General features: G+C 41.9%; 2 protein-coding genes and 1 long non-coding RNA gene across 6 annotated transcripts in view; 1 reads left to right on the top strand and 2 right to left on the bottom strand.

Annotated features, from left to right (window-relative positions):
* The window catches only part of NOD1 (nucleotide binding oligomerization domain containing 1), a 92,175-nt gene extending 84,401 nt beyond the window's left edge, over positions 1-7,774 (bottom strand). For all 4 annotated transcript variants that reach the window (XM_042248630.2, XM_004007930.6, XM_027968641.3 and 1 more), the window contains exon 1: positions 7,299-7,774. The gene's annotated coding sequence lies outside the window, so the exon portion shown is untranslated. The remainder of the gene's footprint in view (positions 1-7,298) is intronic.
* Positions 7,775-13,524: 5,750 nt separating this feature from the next.
* Positions 13,525-23,223, bottom strand: GGCT (gamma-glutamylcyclotransferase). Its single transcript, XM_004007929.5, has 4 exons — positions 22,968-23,223; positions 16,806-16,951; positions 15,774-15,909; positions 13,525-14,681 (listed from the first exon to the last, which is right to left on the bottom strand). The coding sequence occupies exons 1-4, from the start codon at positions 23,106-23,108 to the stop codon at positions 14,538-14,540; spliced, it is 567 nt and encodes a 188-aa protein (XP_004007978.2). The 5' UTR covers positions 23,109-23,223; the 3' UTR covers positions 13,525-14,537.
* On the top strand, positions 19,792-25,870 carry LOC132659691 (uncharacterized). The gene is made up of 2 exons (XR_009600412.1): positions 19,792-22,315; positions 22,925-25,870. It is a non-coding gene; the product is annotated as an uncharacterized LOC132659691 (long non-coding RNA).
* The last annotated feature ends 1,564 nt before the right edge of the window (positions 25,871-27,434 follow it).

Here is a 27,434-nt window from a genome sequence, read left to right as displayed (position 1 = left end):
AAGGCTGCCAGAGCGCCAAACAATGCAAATGCTAGTAGGGTATAGAAGGGCGATGAGTGAGGAATTTCTTTAAAGGTAGTGGGCCTGGCATAGGCCACTGTATTTTTGATGGAATGCCCTTTAAACACTGGCATGTCCACCTGGGTCCCCATCCTGGGAAATTCCAGGCCTGGTTTCTGTTTTCTCAAATACCCAGCACACCTATCTGGGTGACAGTTTTAGAATATGTTTGGAAACACAGAATGTCTGTGTTTTATTACAGCTAGGTTAACAATCTCAGTACTCTGAGATGATCAACATTTATCCCAAAATAAACATCATAATTCATTCTAATAACGTCGGTCAGTACCAGTATCACCACCCCCAGTGTGTATTAGAACATCCAGTGAAAGCAATGGTTGAGGTTTAAAGGTTATAAATGGAGGTGGAGGGGGGCGCCCATGTTCACTCCATCAGCAGGCAGAGGCAGGCAGTTCTTTGCAAGGGCCCTGTATCCAGGAGTACCACGCTACAAAGAGCACAAGCACATCTGTGGGTCAATTCCAGGAGGCAGGCATGGGTGGGGGGGGGGGGGGGGGGGGCAGAGAGGGAGGGGCACTCACTGAGTTCTGAGTGGTTAGAACCTGGATTTCTGCTTTAAATCCTGAGTGTGGCACTAACAATCTGTTCACTTTGGGCTGGTTATTTAATCTCATTGAGCATAACTACAATATGAGGTTGTTGGGCAGATTAAATGAGCTAAAAAACAAAACAGGAACCTAAAGTCCTTCAACCAGTGTTGCAGAGAGTAAACCTACGTAAGCTATCATTATTTAGGGTTTATGAGATCAGACACATCTTTATTTCACTTCATTTCATTAAAGCCTCAAGCCAATCCTTCCAGATTGTTAGTTATCCCCTTTTCACAGATGTAAAAACTGAGGCTGAGGATTAAGTAGCTAATTCAAAGCCAGACAATCATTATACTCATTATCATCATCTTAACCACCATTTCCTAGAAGTCAGGTGGTACACTGAGCACTTCACAGCAACTATCTTATCAAATACTCAAAACCACTCTCTAAGGAAAGAACTGTAACTATTTCATACAAACAAGGACACAAGGTTGGAAGAATTAAATCCTGGGCGAGGTCACACTGTTAGTTAAGGAATGAAGTGGGAGCTTGATCCTAGTTCTGACACCAAAGCTCACAGTCTCTTCCATTCAAGTCCTGACTGTTTAGTATTTGTCATAGATCTTGTAACTTCACTTGAAATCATCAGTGTGCCTGAATTCATATTAAATGTAAACAACACTAGCCTTGCTAAGTGAAGTCCAGGAATGGCCCACGCCATGAAGGGGCCTGCTGTCCTGAATAACACAGAGTTAGGATATCCCCAAAAAAAGCCTAGCTTTCCACTTGGTTCCTTCTAGAGGGCTTGGTTGGGGGGGGGGGGGGGGGGGGCGGTCACTGACAGCAACTGGGGAATGTGTTAAAAAGAAGCATGAGGAGTTCTTAGTCATTAGACTTTTACCTTTCGGGAATTAGAATACTACAAATATTTTCTCTTGTAAATCATCATCTGCTCCCAGCTCTTCTACCATGGAAAGACTTTCTTTTCCTTAGTAGTATTTGACTGCCCTACTCAGCTAAGCATGACTCTGAAAATATCTACCAAGTCGCTTCATCTAACTATTTCCTGTCCCTAAACTGTATTGGGAGATGACATACAGAAGGGCCAATAGCAACAAAGATATAGTGAGGAATATAAAGATGTAGTGACGGTGACTTTTCATGGTTTCTTAAAACAGTAACCAACCAATATCTGGTGCTAACCTGGTGCTCACTCTGCAAATTACCTAGACCCTCATGTTGACCCATTCAATAGTTCTATAGGAAACTATGTTGTTGTTTGCTTTATTGACTGTGCCAAAGCCTTTCACTGTGTAGATCACAACAAACTGTGGAAAATTCTTCAATAGATGGGAATACCAGACCACCTTACCTGCCTCCTGAGAAATCTGTATGCAGGTCAAGAAGCAACAGAACTGGACATGGACCAACAGACTGGTTCCAAATTGAGAAAGGAGTACGTCAAGGCTGTATATTGTCACCCTGCTTATTAACTTATATGCAGAGTACATCATGCGAAATGCCCGGTTAGATGAAGCACAAGCTGGAATGAAGATTGCTGAGAGAAATATCAATAACCTCAGATATGCAGATGACACCCCCCCTTATGGCAGAAAGCAAAAGTGAAATTGCTCAGTCGTGTCCGACTCTTCGCGACCCGTGGACTGTAGCCCACCAAGCTCCTCCATCCATGGGATTCTCCAGGCAAGAATACTGGAGTGGGTTGCCATTTCCTTCTCCAGGGGATCTTCCCGACCCAGGGATTGAACCCAGGTCTCCCACATTGCAGGCTGACACTTTAACCTCTGTGCCACCAGGGAATCCCTTAAGTACAAGAATACAGTCTCTCAGAAAACCTCCTATAGAGACACAGAACTTCAGATCCAAGTACTAACAACATCAAAGATTTCAAGGGAGGAAAGGAAGCCAGGTTGAAAGGAGGAGGAGGCGGGAGAGCGGGGCGAAAGGGGTGGCCTTACAGACATCTCCTGCCACCTACAGATACCCAGGTGTTATGAGGCTTTTCCCTGGGCCTCCAGAGAAGGGAGGACTGGAACTCGGCCCTACCAGAAATCAGAACCAGAATTCGAGTTCTCTGCCAAGAGGAGGTGATCAGTCTCCAATCCTCAGCTCAGGCTGAGGGCCCTTCGACCAGATTCCTGCGTCCAGGACTGGGGGACTAGAAAAACAGGGAAGGATAGGAAGGGTTAAGGAGAGGAAAGAGAGAGGGAAGGGGAGAGAGGTCAATAAAGTCTCTTGTTCCTTACTGGTCAGGGCAATCTGGCCAGTTATCTGCGTCAGGGGGAGACCAGGGACAAAAGGGTCCCAGTTGCAGCTGCTGGGTCTGGTCCATTGGCAGGCAAGCTGGCCCCTGAGTACCCCGAGTGGTTAGGATGTCAGTCTCAGCGAAGAAGAGTCCCCGCCAGAGTTGCCATTTGTTGCAGGAAGAGGGACCCCTTCCAGGGCCCGAAATCGGGCTCTTGTCTAACACTCGGAAATGAATTGTCTGAGGAGACACATGTGCTGACAAAGCACGAGATTTTATTGGGAAAGGGCACCCGGATGGAGAGCAATAGGGTAAGGAAACCCAGGAGAACTGCAGAAAGCGAAGAGGAACTAAAAAGCCTCTTGATGAAAGTGAAAGAGGAGAGTGAAAAAGTTGGCTTAAAGCTCAACATTCAGAAAACGAAGATCATGGCATCCGGTCCCATCACTTCATGGGAAATAGATGGGGAAACAGTGGAAACAGTGTCAGACTTTATTTTGGGGGGCTCCAAAATCACTGCAGATGGTGATTGCAGCCATGAAATTAAAAGACTCTTGCTCCTTGAAAGAAAAACTATGAACAACTTGACAGCAATTTAAAAAGCAGAGACATTACTTGGCCAACAAAGGTCTGTCTAGTCAAGGCTATGTATATGTCGTGTATGCATATGAGAGTTGGACCATAAACAAAGCTGAGCGCCAAAGAATTGATGCTTTTGAACTGTGGTATTGAAGAAGTCTCTTCAGAGTCCCTTGGACTGCAAGGGGATCGAACCGAAGTCAATCCTAAAGGAAATCAGTCCTGAATATTTATTGGAAGGACTGATACTAAAGCTCCAACACTTTGGCCACCTGATGCGAAGAACTGACTCATTGGAAAAGACCTTGATGCTGGGAAAGACTGAAGGCAGGAGAAGGGGACAATAGAGAATGAGATGGTTGGATGGCATCACCAAGTCGATGGACATGAGTTTGACCAAGCTCTGGGAATTGGTGATGGACAGGGAAGCCTGGTGTGCTGCAGTCTATGGGGTCACAAAGAGTTGGATACAACTTAGCAACTGAACAACAACATCAGTTCAGTTGCTCAGTCATGACTGACTCTTTGTGACCCCAGGGACTGCAGCACACCAGGCTTTCCTGTCCTCCACTCTCCTGGAGTTTGCTCAGACTCATGTCCATTGAGTTGGTGATTCTAACCATCTCATCCTCTGCCACCTTCTTCTTCCTTTGCCTTCAATCTTTCCCAGAATCAGGGTCTTTCTCAATGAGTTCGCTGGGCCAGTTGATCTCAGAGCCACTGAAGTTGAATTGAAACCTCAAACTATAGTTTAATTTAAAGGAAAATGACTGCTCAGCAAAACAAATAACAATGCAACAGATTACTAGAGAGCACTGTAAGTGGAAGTTTAACACAAAATTGCCTTGCTGGTTCTATAGAAGCAGATCCCTTGTTAGGGCATCATGCCCCTTCAGAGGGCCAAGGAAAGACCACCACAGAGTAATAGCATCCTAGACTCAACAGCTCCAGAGGCAGGGAGGGTGACTAAGGGGAGGGAGGGTGGCAAGCTTGTCCTGGCCAACTTTGCATTAAAGTCTCTGCCCACAGTTTGGTCTGTGGTGGGTTTTAGATAAAACACAACAAGAAGAATTCAACCCATAAAGTCTTGCTTTGACAAACTTTCCAGCACTGGGTAAAAAACATTAATTAATTGAAATGGGCAGTGATTACTCATCTCTTACTAGGAGAGCCAAGTTTGGGGGGCGGGGGAAACACGTCACTGAGTAATGACGCACCAAAGAATTTTTCTTGAAACAACCTTCCTTCCTTCTAACTTTGGTCTATAGATGGATGAAAGGAAGCCCTTTGTATGAGATTCAACTGACTCTGCCCAAAAGATAAAAGAAAACAGGACTTTCAGAAACCTCCAAGATACCTAAAAGATGACAAAAATTCAGCAAAAGTATAAATCTTCTCTTTTAAAATTTCATCTTGCCTCAAACCCCCAAAATAGAAGAATCATAGAAGGAACTGGTAATTTAAACTTCAAATCCTAAATTTAAGTCTTAGATACTGAATAAATACTGAACTTTTTTTTATAAAAGGAGACAAGAATTTAAGATTCTTATTAGGCAAGTATCAGGGACAGTGCTGTAAAAGCACTTGATTTTTATATCAACATTAAATCATTATTTATAGTATTTTTACTGTTTAATCTAAAATAAACAGTGCTGCTGTTACTGTCAGAAGATCCACACACACAGTGGAACTAAGGTGAAAGATTCAGGATGCCCCCACTGCCAACTGCAGGATGTAGGTTTTCCCTTCCCCAAATTTCTGACTTCTTGTTCATCTAAGAAGGATTCATTGTCCCTAGGCCAAGAGTTAGTAGCAAAACAGGTACGACTGGGGCACAGCCCAAGGATGCTGACAGCACAAAAGTCACGTGTATGTGCCCATGTCAATTCTGAAACCCTGTAAATGGCCCGGCTACAGGGGAGCTCATATGTATATATGTATATACATATATGCATGTGTGAAAATATATATATATATATATATATATTGCAGTAGAATAGAGGAAGTCTCAAACTTAAGGACCACTTTGTCATTCCTATCACGTGGAGTAAAACTGTATTCCAGAGCCATTAATAAGCCCTACTGAGCAACAGGCTGGTGGCCTGAAATTCCAGACCTTAAACTACACAGTGACCGAGGAGGAGTACAAACCCCTCTCCAGAGCAAGGCAGGAAAAGAAAAAGGGAATGGAGTTTCAAGGGAGACAACTGCTGCACACTCTCTTCACTGCGGCTGTACTAAGTAAACAACTGTTGAACACAAATCACCACTACAGTGGCTAATAACTGCTACTGATGGAGCAGCAACCTGGCCTGCCAGGCATTTGATACACATTATCTCATTCAGGACAGAGCTACTATTTTTCCCACTTCACAAGAAAGAAAATAGGGGTTCAGGGAGATCATGCAAGTATCACAGAAGTGACAGAATCTGAATTTGGGCCAGGGTTTGATGGGCTCCAAAGCTTGAATTTAAACCTCTTCATTATGCAAAACCACAATCCACTCTTCTTGGACCCTCTAGAAGCCCTCTCTTCTCCTAGGCTGTTGTTTATTTCAAATCCACCTTTCTTATTTGCCCCACACATGCAGTAGAAATCTGTGTCTTGTCCAGGGGCCCTGGTTGCTGATATTAGCGCTTTCTGCCCCCAGCACATACCCTTGGGTGCTAAGAGGGTAAATTTTGTGCACTCCTAATATCCAAGTTCCTTGGATACGGAAGTCTCAGATAGGAGGCTTTTAGCAGATACAAACCCGACCCTGCAGCAAGCGCACTTGCTGCTGCTAAGTCGCTTCAGTTGTGGCCGACTCTGTGCGACCCCACAGACGCCAGCCCACCAGGCTCCCCCGTCCCTGGGATTCTCCAGGCAAGAACACTGGGGTGGGCTGCCATTTCCTTCTCCAATTCATGAAAGTGAAAAGTGAAAAGTGAAATTCAAGTCGCTCAGACGTGTCCGACTCTCAGCGACCCCATGGACTGCAGCCTACCAGGCTCCTCTGTCCATGGGATTCTCCAGGCAAGAGTACTGGAGTGGGGTGCCATTGCCTTCTCCGAAGCACACCTAACTTCACCCTTAAAGCAGAAATCCCAGAAGCTGTCAACGGGTTTACTGGCTTCCCTTCATTTAACTTTAAATGACAGTAACAGAGGCATTTCCCAGAAAGCAGAACCAGCGAGGCATCATGATCTGGCAAAGCTTCTGTGTTTCACAATATGCCAAAAGACTGTGTGCATAGCTCAGGCAGTATTCCGGCGAAGCTGCCAAGTCTTGTCTCACTTCCCCTCTCTGCGTCTCGGGAAACCAGAGGGAGGGCCACTGCCCCTTCCCCAGGGCCACGCGGGACACTGGGTACAGCCGGATCTGTCGCAGGCTGGACTCTTATCAAAGCCCCTGCCCGCCTTTCCACCCTCTCTTGGCAACCACTCTGGTCGTTGGTGCTCAACTCTGCCCACACAGTGGAATCAGCTGAGAAGTGTAAACGATACAGACCCCCACCCCCTCCACTGCCCCAGGGGTTCTGATGGATCCAGCCTGGGCATCTGAATTTTACAAGCACCCCAGGTGATTCTACAGTGCAGGCAGGACTGAGATGCTCTGTCTGGACCACCATGGGATAAACGATTCCCCTAACGCTGAAGTTCACCCCCCTGAACTTTCGTGGTTCCACAAACACCGGGTTTCTTCTCCTCCTTGATCCACCCGGAGCTCTTCCAGCGCAGCTTTGAATTCCTCCCGCTCGCAGGACGCCGCCTCTCCGCGCCGCCTCCTCCGCCGCGGCGCCCAGGACCCCCAGAAAACGTGTGCCCCGAGCGACCCACCCCCTGGCGCTGGGACTTACTTGGTAGCCAGGTGTGGAGACCTCGCGGTACTGGGGAGCCAGAGCTGGAGTCGGGTGCGCCGGGAGCGCGCGGGCGGGAACTCGGAGGTTGGGGAGCGCCGACCCCGGAGCGCGCGGCGCGGCAACTTCACCCGCTGCAGGGAAGGAACAGCCGCCGCGCGGGCGGGAACGCGAACTGTCACGGCCGTAACGACGGCCGCGCCCCGAACCTCCGCGGCCTGCGCGAAAAGGCCGAGGCGAGCGAGGCGGACGCGGGCGGCCCGGAGCGGCTGCGCGCAGAAGGTGGCCCTGGGCAGCCTGGAGGGGCAGTCCCTGCCCCAGCAGAGTGGCCAGGCCACTGCGCGGGTAGGCCTGAGAGCTCGCCAGAGGTGACCCAGCGCCTACTGGTGGTGCCAGCTCGGTCCCTTCCGCTGCGAGCTCAGGCCTGTCCCGCTAGAAGTGCTAGCCCGGAGTCCGCAACCAGAGGCAGCTGCTTCAAAGCACGACGGTGGAAACGCCTGTTAGAACACGCGCTCCCGCGTGAAACTCCTGTTAACACGTGACACTTGCTCCCGGATGAAAAGCAGCTCCAAACAATCAAACCTTTACGACAGAGCATATACTTCGATATGGACTTTTAAAAAATCTAAGGTTTTCTTCCTGCCCTTAAATCTCTTCTTGGCGGTGTACATTGTATACTGTTAACACTGTGATGACCTGTCAGGGAGTTTGTAACATGCTAGCTAATACATTTCCCAGTAAGATGTGTTTTTTAAAACATTGTAAATGGAGAAGGTCTACATAAGGCGTAACGATGCTATAAATGAGTTTCACACTGAATAAAATACATTCAATCATGTAACCCCATATGCTCATGAATATTTAGATTTCCAAAAAAGGCTGCCTTCTGAGAAGTTTGTTCATAACTCAAAAGTGAAACTTTGCAAAGGTAACACTGGTGGGAGACGTGCAAACTTGTCAAACCTAATATAGAGACGCTAAAGATACCAATTTTCCTTCACGTAAATTTATCCTTACATGAACTTCCGGTAGAAAAATTGCAAAATTTGTCCTTTCTTCTAGGATTTTGGATTTTATCTTCCATATCTTTTAAATACTCACATTTTCTATATCCTGCTTCTCTGGCTGCACTTTCAGTTAACTTCTTCAGTTCTTTCCATTAATCAATTATTTTTGTGGTTATTTGAATCTGCTGTGTTACTGGTCTTCACTAGGTGGAATAGTCCCTTCAGGCCCCCTATAATGTTCAAGTCCTACACCTGGAACCTATGAATATGGCAAAGGAGAATTAAAGTAGCAGATGGAATTAAGGGTGCAAATCAGCTGACCTTGAGATGGAAAGATTAATCATGGTCTATTGGTATGGGCTGGATGCAATCACAGGAGTCCTTATAAATGGAAGAGGGAGGCCAAGAAGGAGAGCTAAAAGAGAGAGCAACTTGAGAAGGACTGGCTCTGATGTTGCTGGTTTTGAAGAGGAAGAATGGAGCTATGAGCCAAGAAATTGAGAGTGGCTTCTAGAAGCTGCAGAAAACAAGGAAATGGGTTCTCTAGCAGGGCTCCAGAAGGAATACAGTCCTGCTGACACTTTGATTTCAGCCCAGTGAGACCCATTTTAGACTATTGAACTCCAGAACCATAATAAAAACTGTGTTGCTCTAGGCCACTAAATTTGTGGCAACTCATTACAACAGCAATAGGCAACCAATACATCATCCACTTAAGTTCTTAATTTCAACAATATTTATTTTCCAAGAGTATTTTGGTCTTATTTCTAATTTTATTGGGCATGTTTAATAGTCTCCTGTTCTCTGCTGATTCTGCTGCTTCAAAAATTCATTTATAGTTATTTTTACTTTTAATCAAACTTTTTATTTGGGGATAGTTGTAAATTTGCTAGAGTGAAAAAGTTGGCTTAAAACTCAACATTCAGAAAACTAAGATCATGGCTGCTGGTCCCATCTCTTCATGGCAAATAGATGGGGAAACAGTGAGAGACTTTATTTTGAGGGGTCTCCAAAATCACTGCAGATGGTGACTGCAGCCATGAAATTAAAAGACACTTGCTCCTTGGAAGAAAAGCTATGACCAACCTAGACAGCATAAAAGCAGAGACATTACTTTGCTAACAAAGGTCCATCTAGTCAAGTGAAAGTGTATTCAATCAGTCGTGTCTGACTCTCTGCGACCCCATGGACGGCAGCCTGCCAGGTTCCCCCGTCCATGGGGTTTTCCAGGCAAGAATACTGGAGTGGGTTGCCATTTCCTTCTCCAGGAGATCTTCCTGACCCAGAGATTGAATTTGGGTCTCCCACATGGTAGGCAGACACTTTGCCATCTGAGTCACTAGGGAAGTCCTAGTCAAAGCTATGGTTTTTCCAGTAGTCAGGTATGGATGTGAGGGTTGGACCATAAAGAAACCTGAGTGCCGAAGTGGTGATGCTTTTGAACTGTGGTGTTGGAGAAGACTCTTGAGAGTTCCTTGGACTGCAAGGAGATCAAACCAGTCAATCCTAAAGGAAATCAGTCCTGAATATTCATTGGAATATTCATACTGATGCTGAAGCTCCAATACTTTGACCACCTGATGCAAAGAACTGACTCACTGGAAAAGAGGCTAATGCTGGGAAAGACTGAAACCAAGAAAAGGGGATGACAGAGGATGAGATGATTGGATGGCATGACCGAGTTGATGGACATGAGTTTGAGCAAGCTTCGGGAGTTGGGTCTTTATTATGTTGAGCCTTCCAAACTATGAACATAGTATACCTCTCCATTTATTTAGATCTTTGATATCGTTCATCAGTGTTTTGTTGTTTTCAGTACAAGTCTTAACACATTTGGTTAAATTTGCACTTAAGTATTTCCTTTAAAAAATTATATACATTGTTGGCAAGAATGTAAAATTGGCAGGGAGGCCTGGCGTGCTGCAGTCCACGGGGTTGCAGAGCAAGACACAACTGAGCAACTGAACTGAACTGTGAATTCACATGCAGATGTAAGAGATAATGCAGAGACCCTTACACCTTTAACCCAATTTCCCTTCATGGTAACATCTTGCAGACCCTGAATGATACAGTCAAGATACAGAACATTTCCACCACTGCAGTGAGCCCCCACGTTGCCATTACACCACACCACCCTTTCTTTAACCCCTGACCACCGCTAACCTGTTCCCCGTTTCTGTACTATGTCATTTCAAGAATGTTACATAAATGGAAGCACACAGTACGTACTGAGATTTTGTTTGGGGACTGGTTTTGTTCACTCAGCCTAAGTCTCTGGAACTTCACCTAGTGCATTGCATGTATCAATGGTTCTCTTTATTACTGAGTAGTATTTCATGGCATTACCACAAAGATACCACAGCTTAATCATTTACATGTAGAAAGACATTTGGATTATTTCCAGTTTTTAGCTGTTATGAATAAAATCGCTATAGACATTAATCTACAGGTTTATATGTGAACGTAAGTTTTCATTTCCCTGGGGTAAATGCCCAGGAGTGCAACTGTTGGGTCATATGATAGTTGCATGTTTAGCACTAAGAAACTTCTAAACTGTCTTCCACAGGGGCTGGACCATTTTGCAGTCCCGCCAGCAATGTGTAAGTCATCTAGTTTCATCACATCCTCATAGCCTTTGGCACTGTCATGTTTTCTTTTAGCCGTTCTATGCCTGTGTAGTTTAATGGTCTATCGTTACGGTTTTAACTTGCTAATGATGGTATACATCTTTTTATGTGCATATTTGCCAACTACGTCTCCTCTTGTGTGAAATGTCTCTTCACGTCTCATTTATTAGTTGAATTGCTTTTTTTATTGTTGAATTTCAAAAGTTCTTTATATATTGTAGGTACTAACCCTTTGTTAGATATGTGGTTTGTAAATATTTTCTCTCACTTCAAGCTTGTATTTTCATTCTCTTAATAGGATCTTTCACAGAGCAAACATTTTAAATTTCAGTGTACACTAGTTTTATCCATTTTTCCTTGTATGGATCATGCTTTTGGTATTCAGTCTAAGAACTCTGTTTGCAAATTCCTAGATGTCAAAGAAAATTTACCGCCCCAAAGTTTATAGTTTTATGTCAGGCATTTGAGTTAATTTTTGAATGAGACTTCAGTTAACTTTTATGGTAATTATTATTTTTGCCTATTATTTTTGCTCCAGCATCATTGTTGGTGGTGGCGGATTAGTCACTAAGTCATGTCTGACTCTTGTGACCCCATGGAGCGTCCTCTGTCCATGGAATTCTCCAGGCAGGAATACTAGAGTGGGTTGCCATTTCCTTCTCCAAGGGAGAAGGGCTATCTTTGTTGAAGGGCAAAGGTATCTTTGTTGAAGGGCTTAATTGTTGAAGGGCTCTCTTTCCTCCGTTAAATGACTTGTGCACCTTGTACGTATTTCTGGATTCTCCATTGTTTCATTGATCTGTATGTTTACCCCTCTGCCAGTACCACACAATCCTGAAATTGGGCCAGTTGAGTCCTCCCATTTTATTCTGCTTTTTTGAAGTTGCTTTACCTATTCTGATTCCTTTGCCTTTCCATATAAATTTAAGAAAAAAAATCTTGAAGGGATTTTGATAGAAATTGTGGTAAACCTACATTGGAGAGAACTGAGCTCTTTATTATGTTGAGCCTTCCAAACTATGAACATAGTATACCTCTCCATTTATTTAGATCTTTGATCTCTTTCATCAGTGTTTTGTAGTTTTCAGTACACAAGTCCTAAAACGTTTGGTTAAATTTTCACTTATTTCCTTTTAAAAAATTATATACATCATTGGTAAGAATGTAAAATTTTTCAGCCATTATGAGAAACAGGTTGGTCATTCCTCAAAAACTTAAACCTAGAATTATCATATGACCCCATCAATTCTATTCCTAGGTGCTTAAAAATATATATGTATACACATGTTCATAGCAGCACTATTCACAATAGTGAAAAGGTGAAAACAGTCCAAATGTCCATCAATGGATGGATAAACAAGTTGTTGTAAACATATAGAAGAGAATTATATGCTTTTAATCCACTCCACCAATTTTTACTTGGTGTCTTGAGATCATTTCATTGAATATACTTATTGATACATTAGGGTATAAGTGTGCCATTTTATTGTTTTTTGTTCTTTCATTTCCCAGTTCTTTCTGTTCTGTCACTTCCCATTTTCTTTTTCCTGTCTTCCTGTGGGTTACCTGAACATTTTTTAGAATTCTGTTTTTATTTACCTGTGGTGTTTTTAAGTGTAGCTCTTTGTATACTTTCTAAGTAGGTAACATGAAAGTGAAAGTGAAGTCGCTCAGTCGTGTCCAACTCTTTGCGACCCCATGGACTGCAGCCTACCAGGTTCTACCATCCATGGGATTTTCCAGGCAAGAATCCTGGAGTGGGTTGCCATTTCCTTCTCCAGGAGATCTTCCCGACCCAGGGATTGAACCTGGGTCTCCTGCATTGTAGGCAGATGCTTTAGCATCTGAGCCACCAGTGAAGTCCCATAGGTAGCATACTTCTATATAATACATATTATACATACATAATTTTTTAGTCTACTGGTGTCATTTTACCTGTTCCAATGAAGTATAAAAACCTTACTTCACTTTACTTTTCACCTTTTATAGTTGTTAATAACATTGGGACTGTAGCCTATCAGGCTCCTCCGTCCATGGGATTCTCTAGGCAAGAGTGCTGGAGTGGATTGCCATTTCCTTCTCCAGGGGATCTTCCTGACCCAGGAATCGAACCCAGGTCTCTCGCATTGCAGGCAGACGCTTTTACCATCTGAGCCACCAAGGAATCCCGTTAATAACATTACCTCTACATATATTATACTTTCCATCACTGTCTAGCCTTTCAGCTGATTTTATCTTCTTTCTAGTTGTTTTCAAGGTAGTACTGGCAAATGTCATATGTAAGGAATTTCCATCAATGATTTTGGCCCTCTCAAAATACAACCAGCTCCTGGTGACACTATCGCCAACATAGTCTTTGAAAAGCATTTCTGAGCTTGAAAGAAAATAAGGAAAATCTTCAATTTGTACTCCACTCTGGGAGATAGTGAAGCCTCACTACAGAATTGCAGCTGTAGCTTTAAAGTTATTTGGGCCTTCTTCCCAAGAGTAAAAACCAAATCTTTATTTTATGCTCCTGGGGTTTCTTCTCTTTCATTCTAATAACCTATTTCGAAGGTCCAATTCACTGGATTCCACAGAGACATGAGAGACTGCATGATAACCCGTGTTGTTTTATTCATGACTCTCTTCCATTTATTCAGTAAATAAATTTAAGAAGGTGACCATTTCTTAATATGCCAAGAAATCAAATTTTAGCTTCCAAGAAATACTTTTCCCTCATGATCTTGACTCTTCTACTTTAAAATTCTGTTCTAAAGATGGGTCAGTACAAACTTAATCTTTCAATAAGAATAATGGTTACTAATACTTATTACATGCTAGGCTGTGTTCCAAGCTTATATATATACCTCTCAAAATGATCCTAAGACCTAGATATTTGGGCTGTCCTCAGTCTGCAGGCGAGGAAGTTGAGTCAAATAACCCGAAGTTTCCCAGGTAGAAAGTGGTGGAACTGACAGCCGATCCCTAATATACTGGATTCCAGAGTCTGTGCAATAATCCTTTAGTACAGAGTAGATATGGCCAAGACCAGACCCAGTATGTGTGATGATGTGAGTCTTTCTCATAAAATGAAATGTATTTTCACAGAGAATACAGGCTAAACCACAAATACATTTATTCCTCTAAGTACATTATGCCATCTTTTAAATTTTAAAATAATTTAAAAATTTTTAAATAGTTTTAAAATAATTTTTAAATTTTATAATCAATTGTCTCTTCAGTTTGCTTGCTCTTATTAAGCTGATTTTTAAAAATCCCAGAGCAGAGGGATTTACTAGCACCATCATTAAGTTGCAAATTTATCTTCAGTCACAGAACAAAAATACACTTCAGATAAACTCAATAAAATAACTTTAAGGGTTCACAGGAGTACTCACACCTAACTGTCATGCATTCCAACACCTCTCACAGCCCACCTTTCAATTGTCTAACTCCTATCTCGGTCTTTTTACAGTCTGAAAACAAGAAAGCACCCAAGTGAAATAACCCTCCAGAACACTGTTGAAATATATTAAACAGAGATACATCCCAGATCCCTGTTCTAAATATTAAAAAGGTATTAGCATATAGAGAAAATATATGTAGATATATTCCATTAAGTTCTAATGAGTCTTTGCTTCCCCCTTTTTGATAATGTCTTCAATTTCTTCTGAGACCTTTCCTTTGTAGTCATTTGGTTCTATTGCATTTAACTTCTTTTGGTACTCCAGCGGCAAACCATTCTCTTTTGCACCCATGCAAATGACCTAGAAAATGGTTAAACAACAACAAAACCCTCTTTTAGTTAGGAACATAATTTAGTTTAGTATACCACAGCTTTATTTGTAGTATCAAAGTATGAAATATTAGCTTTCAGATAACTCTGGAATAAACAACTGTAGAACAAAATGAAGAGTCATTCCTCCCACGATGAGCATGAACGTACAGGGAGTTTTCATAGCCACACAATCCATCCCTATGTAATAGCAACTGTACTCAATACTATGGTTTAAAATATGTTTAATATAAAACTTATTGTATAGAATTTGCGTGAAACGAACAAAATCTTTTAAGAAACAAACACCATTCTTCAAAGAAATTTAAAGTTTATAGGGAGCAGTTTTTAGTTGAATCCTGGAGTCTACTCTACCTCTGAATTACACATGGGGGAATAAACAGCAAGTGTATCCAGTGGTACTCCCCAGATCCACACCAGGCTAATTCCTCTAGGCTCCATTCTAGAAAATTCCAGATTAGGCCCAGGAACTGGGTCACCTTCTCCAAGTATCATGTCCTGATTGGACCTGCCAATAAGTACCTAAGTTTGGGTTTCTGAAGAGGGATGTCAGCCTCTCTATCCTTAATTCTTTTCCTGTGCGTGCATGCTGGAAAGGTGTCCCTGATTTTGAAAGAGGCATGACTTATCCCTCCATCTAGAAATGGAAAACGTTTCAACAGTAGGAAATATATTTTTGCCCTATAAAAATGAATCTTGGGGTTTATGAAATACTATTTTGTGGAGAAGAAAAAAGTGATTAAAAAGCATAGGTATAGAATAACTACAAAAAATACACTCATACATGTTTTTAAAGAAAAATATGTCTAGGATTATGACTCAAGTACATTTCTGAGAGTTTTTTAATAAACAGTTTTAGGGACATAGTTCTATCATTACAAATAAATTGGAACATTTATTCAGTAAATAACTATCATTTTTGTATTAAAAACATACTGATTGAAATGAATTGTTCATATAGAATTTAAAGCACAAAGCCTTTTAAAAACAAGATATTCTGTCATTTAACTCTGTGAAAATTAACAAGGAATCACCAAAAGTCTTTGTAAGTTAAAAAGGATACCTTTTTATACTGGGGTGATGGGGGAACACTCTCATAATTTGTCATCTGATAACTTCGACAGGTTATTTCTTTTCCTTCTTGAGTTGAAACAGTAACTTCTATTGGGACATACATTCCACTTTTAACCCCTTCTTGCCTGGAATCAGAACAGCCACATTTTAATCATATGTTGACTCAGCCAAGTTAGTTTACTGGATTAAAATTTTAACTATTTATGGATGTATGTGTTCTCTATGTATTTGGGGATAGAGTAGAACATACTATAAATACCACCATATCAAAAGTAAGCTTAGCATTTCAATTAGAAAGCTGGAGACTTACTATTACTGGGTATACTTCTAACAGATCTTTAGTTATTGCAGGCTTTATAACCCTGAAACATTGCTCTTTATCTATGAAAACTGGACTATGTGTTCTGACAAGAGAATATCCATTCTGCAAAATTAAGACAGGACAGCTCATTCCTGTTTGCAAGTGAAGTAAAGTAGTAAGCATGTCAGATGTTTGCTCTTCTCAAATCCTACTCTTTTTTGTCAACTTTCTTTGTATTAAATGCTCTGCCACACAACTCTTGAGTTCTAAAAAGCATCAAAGCATTTCTAATATGTTTTGAAATTTTTACAAATTATTATCACTTTTTTTTACTGATTCAACTGCTACCTTAAATATTTTTTTAAAAATCTGACTCTTATAAAAACTGAGTTTCTGTTTTTGAAATCAGTAAAAGTATGTAATAATTACAAAAATCTTCATGCTGTCTCACAATATAAAACTACAAAGATATTTTTATTAAAAAAAAAAAAACAAATAGAAAATAAGTACTTCCATCAATCATAGAAGAGATTACAAAAGTCTCCTGAAATCTTAGAGTGTGTAACCCTTCTAGGGTTTTCTTTTCAGGAAATGAACATTATACCTTTTAGGTTAACTCTCAAGTGTAAAGAATATGTCCATATATATACACACACATTCTTGCATATGATCCACCTTCTAAATTTGCAATGATTTAACTTATAATTAGAAGCCACCTACTTATCCAGAGAACTTAAATTGCTTTTGTTCATTTTCCATACTACTCCCCATACTTCATCGCCAGGACTTTCAAAAATGGTGGCTATACCTCCATGCCAAGTTTCACTTGTTTTGCCTTGGGGATTGCCAAAGTCAAGTTTAAAATCCTACAAAGGAAACCAAAGTGATATGATCAATATCCACATGAACCAAAATTTCCCTTTTCAAAATAAAAACAGATTTACCTTCAACACCATGTAACTAAAACATAAGTTTTGAGTTCCTTCTAAAAAAAACACAAAGATAAACAACCAAGGAAGGACCCAGATTTCAAGGACTATATTTTTCTTAAAAATAAACTGTATACTGAATATGTACCTGTATCTTACCATAAATAGGAGGTTAAGGTGGACAATAAATCCCATAATCCTGATGCCTTAACACAGCTATCTTTATTTTTGAAAGTTGCTTCCCAATCCACTTACTTACACATAAATTTTAACATAGAGGCAATCATAGTGTGGGCTTCCCTGGTGGCTCAGTGGTAAAGAATCTGCCTGCAACACAGGAGATGAGGGTTTGATCCCTGGGTCTCGGGCAGATCCCCTTGAGAAAGAAATGGCAACTCACTCCAGTATTCTTGCCCGGGAAATCCCATGGACAGAGGAGCCTGGTAGTTGCAAAAGAATCAGATACAACTCAGCAACTAAACAGCAATAATCATACTGTACATAATTGTTGAAGCTGCGTGATGGCTGCATAAGGGTTATAACATTATTTCCACTTTCATGTATGTTAAGAGTATCCTATTAGCATATTTTTTTGCCCTAAGGGAGCTGTCATTTGAGGGTGATTTGTATACTTATAAATTTTAATATTCATGAATTATATTAACATATCTATAATAATCGTAAGAGCAGCTAACAATTACTGGGTTCTGTACACTGCTACGGGCTTCATAAGGACTTTTCAAAATCCTGTCAACAACTTTTTATACACATTTAACAGAAAGAAAAACAGTAGCTCAAAAAGATTAAGCAATTTGCCTAAGGTCTCACAACTAAAGTAATGGAGTCAAAGTTTCAAGCTGTTAGTTTCTTCCCTCACAGAGATGAGTAATCAAAGGACAGAATGAGGGAGATTAAGAATCCTTACTCAGCTCTTTGGACTAGGAAGATTTCTTTCCAATTTTTCAGAGTTTAGTTTCCTAATGATATAAAAAAAGTTGGATTAGATAATAAATCTAAAGTTTGTATTTTATCTCTGTTACCTTTATTTTCTTAAAAATCTTTAGAATTTCATTAAAAAGGTTGGTTTGAGTGACCAGTACCTTTGAATGGTATATTAGATGTTCTAGGACCAGGTATCCTCGGCAAGACATCAGGAGATCTGATAAAAGATAAAACCACACTAGGACCTGTCTATACAAAAAAGATCTTCATGACCCAGATAATCATGATAGTGTGATCACTCACCTAGAGCCAGACATCCTGGAATGAGACATCAAGTGGGCCTTAGAAAGCATCACTACGAACAAAGCTAGTGGAGGTGATGGAATTCCAGTTGAGCTATTTCAAATCCTAAAAGATGATGCTATGAAAGTGCTGCACTCAATATGCCAGCAAATTTGGAAAACTCAGCAGTAGCCACTGGACTGGAAAAGGTCAGTTTTCATTCCAATCCCAAAGAAAGGCAATGCCAAAGAATGCTCAAACTACCACACAATTGCACTCATCTCACATGCTAGTAAAGTAATGCTCAAAATTCTCCAAGCCAGGCTTCAATAGCACGTGAACTGTGAACTTCTAGATGTTCAAGCTGGTTTTAGAAAAGGCAGAGGAACCAGAGATCAAATTGCCAACATCCACTGAATAATCAAAAAAGTAAGAGAGTTCCAGAAAAACATCTGTTTCTGCTTTATTGACTATACCAAAGTCTTTGACTGCGTGAATCACCACAAACTGGAAAATTCTTAAAGAGATGGGAATACCAGACCACCTGACCTGCCTCTTGAGAAATCTGTATGCAAGTCAGGAAGCAACAGTTAGAACTGGACACAGAATAACAGACTGGTTCCAAATTGGGAAAGGAGTACGTCAAGGCTGTATATTGTCACCCTGCTTATTTAACTTACATGCAGAGTACATCATAAGAACACTGGGCTGGATGAAGCACAAGCTGGAATCAAGATTGCTGGGAGAAATATCAATAACCTCAGATACACAGACAACACAACCTTTATGACAGAAAGAGAAGGACTAAAGAGCCTCTTGATGAAAGTGAAAGAGGAGAGTGAAAAAGGTGGCTTAAAGCTCAACATTCAGAAAACTAAGATCATGGCATCTGGTCCCATCACTTCATAGCAAATGGATGGGGAAACAGTGGGAACAGTGGCTGACTTTTATTTTGGGGCTCCAAAATTACTGCAGATGGTGACTGCAGCCATGAAATCAAAAGACGCTTACTTCTTGGAAGAAAAGTTATGACCAACCTAGACAGAATATTAAAAGCAGAGACATCACTTTGCCAACAAAGGTCTGTCTATTCAAGGCTATGGTTTTTCCAGTAGTCATGTATGGATTTGAGAGTTGGATCATAAAGAAGGCTGAGCACCAAAGGATGGATGCTTTTGAACTGTGGTGTTGGAGAAGATTCTTGAGAGTCCCTCGGACTGCAAGGAGATCCAATCAGTCCATCCTAATGGAATTCAGTCCTGAATATTCATTGGAAGGACTGATGTTGAAGCTGAAACTTCAATACTTTGGCCACCTGATGCGAAAAACTGACTCATTCTAAAAGACCCTGATGCTGGCAAAGATTGAAGGTGGGAGGAGAAGGGGACAACAGAGGATGAGATGGTTGGATGGTATCACCCACTCAATGGACATGAGATTGAGTAAGCTCTGGTAGTTGGTGATGGACAGGGAGGCCTGGCGTGCTGCAGTCCATGGGGTCGAAAAGAATCGGACATGCCTGAGTGACTGAACTGAACTGATATACTGTTAAATCCCATAGACAATTTTCATTCCTCATCTTGCTCTACTTCTCAGATGTTTCTGACATGGTTATCCACACTGTCTTGATCTGCCTCCTTTCCTTTCAGCTGTTCCTTGATCTCAATTCCCTTTACCAACTCCTCCTCCACTACCTAGTTTTTAAATGTTGGAGTTTCTAAAAGTTTCAGTTTAGGCCCTTTTCTCAGCAGTTTGCTCAAGACAAAATCATACCCTCTGATGACTTCAAATACCATCCAATATTCCAACTGTCTTTTATCCAGCTCAGGTCTCTCTTTTGACTTTGAAAGTGCTTAGAACATAGGAAGTACTTCATGTGCTGTGTTGTGCTCAGTCGCTCAGTCATGTCCGACTCTTTGTGACCCCATGGATTGCAGCCCACCAGGCTTCTCTGTCTAGGATTTCACAGGCAAGAATACTAGATTGGCTTGCCATGTCCTCCTCCAGGGATCTTCCCAACCCAGGGATCGAACCCAGGTCTCCTGCACTGCAGATGGACTGTTTACTGACTGAGCCACCAGGGAAGCCCAAGAATACTGGAGTGGATAGCCTAACCTGTCTCAAGGGGATCTTCCCCACCCAGGAATTGAACCTCGGTCCCCTGCACTGCAGGCAGCTACCAGGGAAGCCCAAGTACTTCATTAATGTTCACTAACATTTTTCTGCTGACTTGGGTATGCAACAAGCATCTCAAACTCAGTACAGCTGACCCTTGAACAACATGAGTTTCAACTGCACAGGTCTACTTATCTGTGAATTTTTTTCAATTTTCAGATCATCAAAGTAACTAAGAATGGGGGAAAGTTTGTGTTTGATTAGAGACTGAAATAGCGAATATGTGTCAAGGGAACTAGGGTCCGAGTCCTGATTCTGTCCAAACCTCTTCAGCTTCCTGCCCTTGGGCGAGTCATTTATTGATTCCTCTGTTTTTGAGGCAGAGATGGCAGTTCTCTGATTTTCAGCTCAGCAAAGGGTGGGAACCACTAACCCTGGTATTGTTCAAGGGCCAATTGTATGCCCAAGCTGAGCTTGATGTTCCCTCCGAAACTAATCCTCTTTTTCTTTTTAACAAATATCACTATTATCCACTCTGTTGCATCAAAAACCATTATCTACTCTTCATTTCACAATCAATCACCAAAGCCTAACAGTGTTCTCTCCTCAACACCCCAAAAAACCATCTACTTGCCCTGGCTACCACTCCAAGGTACCACTCCAGTAGTGACCACTACAAAAGCTTTCTAACTGCGCTCCCACATCCACTTCCAAAAGCCCTTTTGGTAGGTTGCCCCGACCCTTTCAAAGCACTTTCCACAGCAACCAGAACAACCTTTCAAAGATGTAAACCTGATATTTTATTTGCTTAAATTTGGCAGAGGTCTTCTCACTGTTGTTCTCAAGATAAAGATCCAAGTCTTCATTGGCCTCTGGGGCCCTGTAACATGTGGCCCTTCCCCTGCCTCTCTACGCTTCATGCTACATCCTCCTTACACATTAAATTCTAGCCACACTAGCTAGAAGACCCAGCTTTTTTCTCTCCTGAAATCTTTCGTCCCTGCTGTTCCATTTGCTTCTCCCCTCGCCAGTCATTCAGATCTCAGCTTAAGTTACATTTTCAGCCATGGCTTTACTGTACATCCCAGTAAGGTCAGATCCCTAAGTCACATACTCCCATAGCACCTTCAATGCTTCCTTAAAACAATTTTTTTTTCCACTCTTTTCAGAGCAGTTTTAGGTTCAGAGCAAAACTGAGAGCAAGGTACAATTCATCTCCTTTTAAGACTGACCATACCTGTGACTGAATATCATTGGTTAGATAGTTCTTTGCTGCATCCCAACTATAAACATCTAAGCTTCTTTACCATATTTGGGGAATTCCCTATCGTATGAGTTTGATGGGTAGATAGTGCTCAGAGCCCAACTCCTGTTTTTGAAGTTTCAAATGCCAGAGACTGGTTCTCCTAGCTTTGCTTGGAGTCAGGGCATGGGCAAATGGCCAAGATTTAGCCTAGGACACCCACCTAGGGTTCTGAATTAGAAGTCAGTGACATAGGGGAGCAGAAACTCCACTCTGGGGGTGGGAACTGTATTTGGGTTTCAGGAGCTTCCAGATACAGTGACAGGAGAGGCAGGGTCCAGAATGAGTGACTCATGATGCAATGTCCGCGTTTACCAAGCTCAAGGGTGAGTCAACAGTGGCCTCCCGGGCTGTTTCCATCTGCGATACTGGCTATTTTATAGCTTCCCTTCTATGCCTGCCTGTTTTGTCAGCTCTATGGTCCTACCTTCCTGGTCATTCTGTGAGCTGTTCAACAGCCTTTCAACACATTCTTTTTCTGCTTAAATCAGCTACTTCTGTTGCTTGCAACTAAGAACCCAACCAATGATAGCAGAGACCATGTCTGTCTGGTAAAATGATGTCAAAAGGCTCTGTAGGTAATTTGTTTGCCTGTCTCTCCTACAGATGGGGAGGTCCTGAACGCTGCTAGCTTTACTCAGTCATCTCTGTATCTCCAGGTAAGTGCTGGAAGAATATGAACTAAATGAATAAATGTACTGTACTAAGAGCTATGATTCTTACCAAGGCAAGTGAAGGTTCATTCAGCCATTAGACTTAAGTGAGCACAGCCCTTACTATGAATGAGACATAGTTCCAGCTTTCAGGACCCCTCAGGTAGAGAGCAAAAGGTTGGTAAATGGATTTTTACAAAACTAGGTGACAAGTCCTGGAACAAACGTAGACCAGAAAGCAACTGATTCCTTGGCTTGGGTCAGAGAAGATTTCTTAGAGGGACCAACCAAGTGGATTCTGCGATGATGTCTCTAAGTCAGTGGCCAAGGGAGAGGCATCGGGAGCTGGGCAGAATGAGCAGCTGGTGAGAACGTCAGGAGGGCGAGCTCAGGGCAGCCTGGGAGGCACAGGAGCCAGAGTAGCACAGCGCAGCCGGGATCAAGCAGAGGGCTGAGAGAGGACGAGAGGGACCCGTGGGGGAAGGGGGTGGGGGGAGGGTCGTGCAGGGAACGCTGATGAACTTTGAGCAGAGAGAGCTGCATTCCTAGACCAATGCTGGCGATGAGCGGCCCTGAGAAAGTGAGTTCTCAAAATCCTGTCCGCTTTGTCTTCAGAGAGAGCAGAGGACACCTCGGGGGCCAGGAGGAGAGCACTGACCTGCAAGCGGGCCACGCTGTAGAACACGGCGGAGGGGTTTCGGAGGTGGATCCGCTCCGTCAGCAGGTTGCTGCCATAGGCGAAGTAGAGAAAACTCTCCCCATCCTGACTCCGGAGGGCCTCGCAGCCCAAGTTCGCCATGTCCCACCAGACGCCTGCACAGGCCTGGGGTCGGTCGTACAAGCGTAAAGAGAGGACGAGAAATACAGCTCCGTGTCGGAAGCACTTAACCCGGGAACCACTGGCCCCCAGATTTAGAGGTTAGGGGAAAGGCGGGAAGCTGGGGCCGGGCGAGTCACCTGCCAGCACTCTTCTGACTGGCTGCCAGTACCCAACGCTGTGAGTTACTCGCTCTGATTGGCCAACCCACCGCCTCCTCTAGGCTAGCAGCTTGGACTTTGTAATATTCGGTCCTGAGGCGACCGGAGGCTGATTCCTCATTGGACCTGCTCCTCTTTTGTCCCGCCCCCTGTTCAAGGCTCCCTCTGATTGGCGGGTGGGCGGGGCTCTATGAAGGGGCGGGTCAGGTCCTCTGCCGAGCAGCTCACAGGTCCCATTTGGATTTTCTCCACTTTGGGTGATGCGAGCGTGGTTCCCTGACAGTGTATACTCTTTAGGGAGCTTTGGGATCCATTTACAGTGAAACAACGGCTCGGACCATGCACCCGATGGTCCCTCTGCCGGAAGCTCGCCCGGTCCCGCCCTTTGGGTTTGGAGGAATGAGGAGGGGGTCTGTTCACACCACTCGCTGGTTCCTGCACCCTAGCGCTGATCAAACTGACCTCGCACTAGAGCAAACCCTGGGAGATTGTGAAGGACAGGGAAGCCTGGTGTGCTGCAGTCCATGGGCTCGCAAAGAATTCAGACGCGCGAGTTTGAACAGCAGCCCTGATTATCTACCTGATTACCTTTTCTAAGGACCCTTGGCCTCCTGGGAAAGCTCCTCTGAGAGTGAGGGTCTCCCCTGATGGAAGTTGCATGAGGGCCTCAAAGCCCGACGCTGCTGTTTTCTGGACGTGTAACCTCGCATGTGTAACGTTTACTTGCTGTTTACTTGGATGTGCTGTTTACTGGACGTGTAACGATGAACATGAGTTTGAGCAGGCTCGAGGAGTTGGTGATGGACAGGGAAGCCTGGCACGCTGCAGTCCATGGGGTCGCAAAGAGTCAGACACGACTGAGCAACTGAACTGAACCTCTTGTCTCTGGTGTCTTCTTTTAAAATAGAGATTGTAACATAAATTATGATCACAAGTTATAAACGTAAGATATGATCCTCTATCTCATAGGGTTGATATAAATATTAAAAGTAATTTTGTTAATGTTATTAGGGTAAAAGCTCCCATGTAAAGAAATATAATAACAATGACATTAAAACTCTATATTGTTAACTTTGAAATGAAAATTAATATGAACTATCCTTGGCACCCAGAATTTGATTTTTAAATACCACTTTTCCACTAAAAGGTACCAGGGTTCCTTGGAGAAATGGCTGATGCTGGGTCAAGAGGAGCACTCAGAATGTCTTGTGACAGAAAATCAGGAGGTATTAAAAAATAAAGTTCTTTGAAAAGGACACAGAAGCCAACTTGAAGGAACACCCACTGGCTAAAGTTAGAATGATTTAAGCATCACAAATAACCGCAGTTGATTTAAAATGTCAAACATAAAACTAAATCCCCACAAGAGTAAACAAATCTAAAAAAAAAAAAAACAACTTAAAAAAACTTTGTCTACCATACTATTCGTAGTGACTTTTATACCAACTCTTTACTCTGAAAACTGGTAATTTAAGAAAATAAACATTTAGCCTGCTTTTCTAGTTGCAGATGTATTTTAGGGTAACCAAATGGCCCCAGTTGGTGAGGAAACAGTTCCCTTTACAAAAGTAAGCTAAATAATGTAAAATGAAGGATAGAATTAGAAATTCACCATTTTGCAGTCCCTACTGAAATGATTAATTCATACCAGGATCATGAGACCAACAGGTACAAGTGTGATAGGGAACAGGATATTCACATAGAGCCAGGGATCATGTGCCAGTTATCAGGGGAAATCCATAAAGACTGGAGAAATCCGGTCCCTTCCCACCTTAACCTAGGTCAATTTTATCATCACTAAAATTAGACCAACCTGACATGCGTCTCCTGATGTGATATAATATGAAGCATCAGCATCATTTATGAATCACTGTTTCCAAAAATCTTTAACTTCAGAGTAATCAAGCAGGAACTGCAAGGATGAAGGATAGAAGCAAACAATCAGAAAAAATCCAGAGCAAGTGGTGAGACATCCTGTAGAACAAATGGCTCAGTCTCTTAAATTAACTCAGTGCCTTTAAAAAAAGGAAAAGAAAAGAAAAAAGGAGAGAGGCAATACTGAGGGAGGGCTGTTTTAGATAAAAAGAAGCCTAAGAAACATAATACAATGGCCTGTCCTTGGTTCTGGTATAAAAGATATTTTGTGACAATTGGAGAATTTGAATAGAGACTAAAGCATTAGATGATACTAGATAGTTTTGTTGTTTGTTTTGTTTTGTTTTTTGACAGTATTCTGGGCTTCCCAGGTGGCTAGTGGTAAAGAATCTGCCTGCCAATGCAGGAAACGCGGGAGACACAGGTTCAATCCCTGTGTGGGAAAGATCCCCAGGAGGAGGGAATGGCAATCCACTCCAGTATTCTTGCCTGGAAAAATCCCACGAACAGAGGAGCCTTGCAGGCTATAGTCAATAGGGTCGAAAAGAGTCACCACGACTGAGCATGCATGCATACAATGGCATTGTGTTTATTTAGAAAAACTTCTCTTTTAAGATAATATATTGGTGTATTTAGGAGCAAAATGTTTGCTATCTGTATTTAAAATAATTCAGAAAAATTAAAATAAGGAAACTGTTAAACGTTAAACTGTGTGTATATGGACGCTTATTTTATTATTTTCTATATATTTGAATATTTTCATGTTAAAAAGTAAAGAAAAAAATGGTGATGTAAGTAAAACACTGGACATAGTGAGCATTCAATAATGAACTTTACTGTTATATAGTCTGCAAATAGGAAGGTTCATGCTCTCTCCTGCCCCCACCCCAAACATGAAGGCAGCAGAACTTGACATACGTATTTCGGTAAGCAAGTTGCTTTTCTTGGCAAGATCGTGCTCTACTGCACCATGAATTCCCAAGGTCTCTGCTGCAGAGTACCACCATTTAAAACATCCTTCTGCATTATAAACTGCTTTTAAACATTTGAAATATATTTATGATTTAATTACTTTTTAAAGTATTTTGACTTTTTTCTTTCTATACTTCTAAGTGCTTAATTTTATCGTGACTGATTTTTTGCAACACCAGTTTGTGAAAATTTTCTGAAGTTAAACATAGATGGTTCCTCAGACACTGAAAATCTTTTCTTGCCCCAGTGAAGCATTTTATTAAGCTTCCCCATGTAGATTGCCATGTACTGACACCTGTTGGCCAACAAGAGGCAGTAGGTAGCAAGGGGGGGTTGTTTTCTCCCATTTATTTATCTATTTTGTGGCCGTGCAGCACAGGGGATCTTAGTTCTCCACCCAGGGATGGAAACTGTGCCCCCTGCATTAGAAGCACAGAATCTTAATCCCTGGGCTGCCAGGGAAGTCCCTCAGATTTAACCAAAACAGATAACCAATAAGAAGACACTGTATAGCACAGAAAACTATACTCAATATTTTATAATAATCTATAAGAATCTGAAAAAGAATCAGTGACTGAATCACTTTGCTGTGCACCTGAAACTAACCCAGCATTGTAAATCAACCATACTTCATTGAAAACTTTAAAATAATTTTTTAAAGTAAAAAATGTAATTTTTAAAAAAACTTTTTTAAAAAGCAAAGCACACTTTAAAAACCCCAAATTTAACCAAAGCCTGGTTAATATTAGTTAACATTCACTGAGTGCTTATTGTATGCCAGTTTAAACTTTTACATTTAATCCTGAAAAGGGCCCTATGCAGAAATTACTACTATGTCTCATTTTATAGTCAAGCAAACTGAGGTGTGGTCGGTTAAATAACTTGCGCCAGGAAGCAATGACTGAAGAGATTAAGCAATCTGATTCTGGAGTCATTACTTGGTATTGCTTCCCAAATTTCTCAAATTGTAAAGCCCTCATGGTCTAAATATAACTGATTATTATTCAAGTGTAATCTCTATCATATCTATAAGAATATTATGAAATAGTAGTACTAGTATTCAATTACTTGATAAAGATAATGAGGAAAGATTTCTTCCAAATGCCATCTTTTAATCCAGTAGATTAAGTTTTTGATTGTATCATTAAGACTTTTGAGCACATATACTATATATAATAGTATATATAGTTATATATATGATGGGCTTCCCTGGTGCTTCAGAGGGTAAAGCGTCTGTCTACAATGTGAGAGACCTGGGTTCCAACCCTGGGTCAGGAAGATCCACTGGAGAAGGAAATGG

Source organism: Ovis aries, chromosome 4, assembly GCF_016772045.2.
Source record: "Ovis aries strain OAR_USU_Benz2616 breed Rambouillet chromosome 4, ARS-UI_Ramb_v3.0, whole genome shotgun sequence".
In the NCBI taxonomy this organism is placed as follows: Eukaryota; Metazoa; Chordata; class Mammalia; order Artiodactyla; family Bovidae; genus Ovis; species Ovis aries.
The sequence above is the reverse complement of the archived record's forward strand: the minus strand, read 5'-3'. Positions and strand labels throughout refer to the sequence as shown.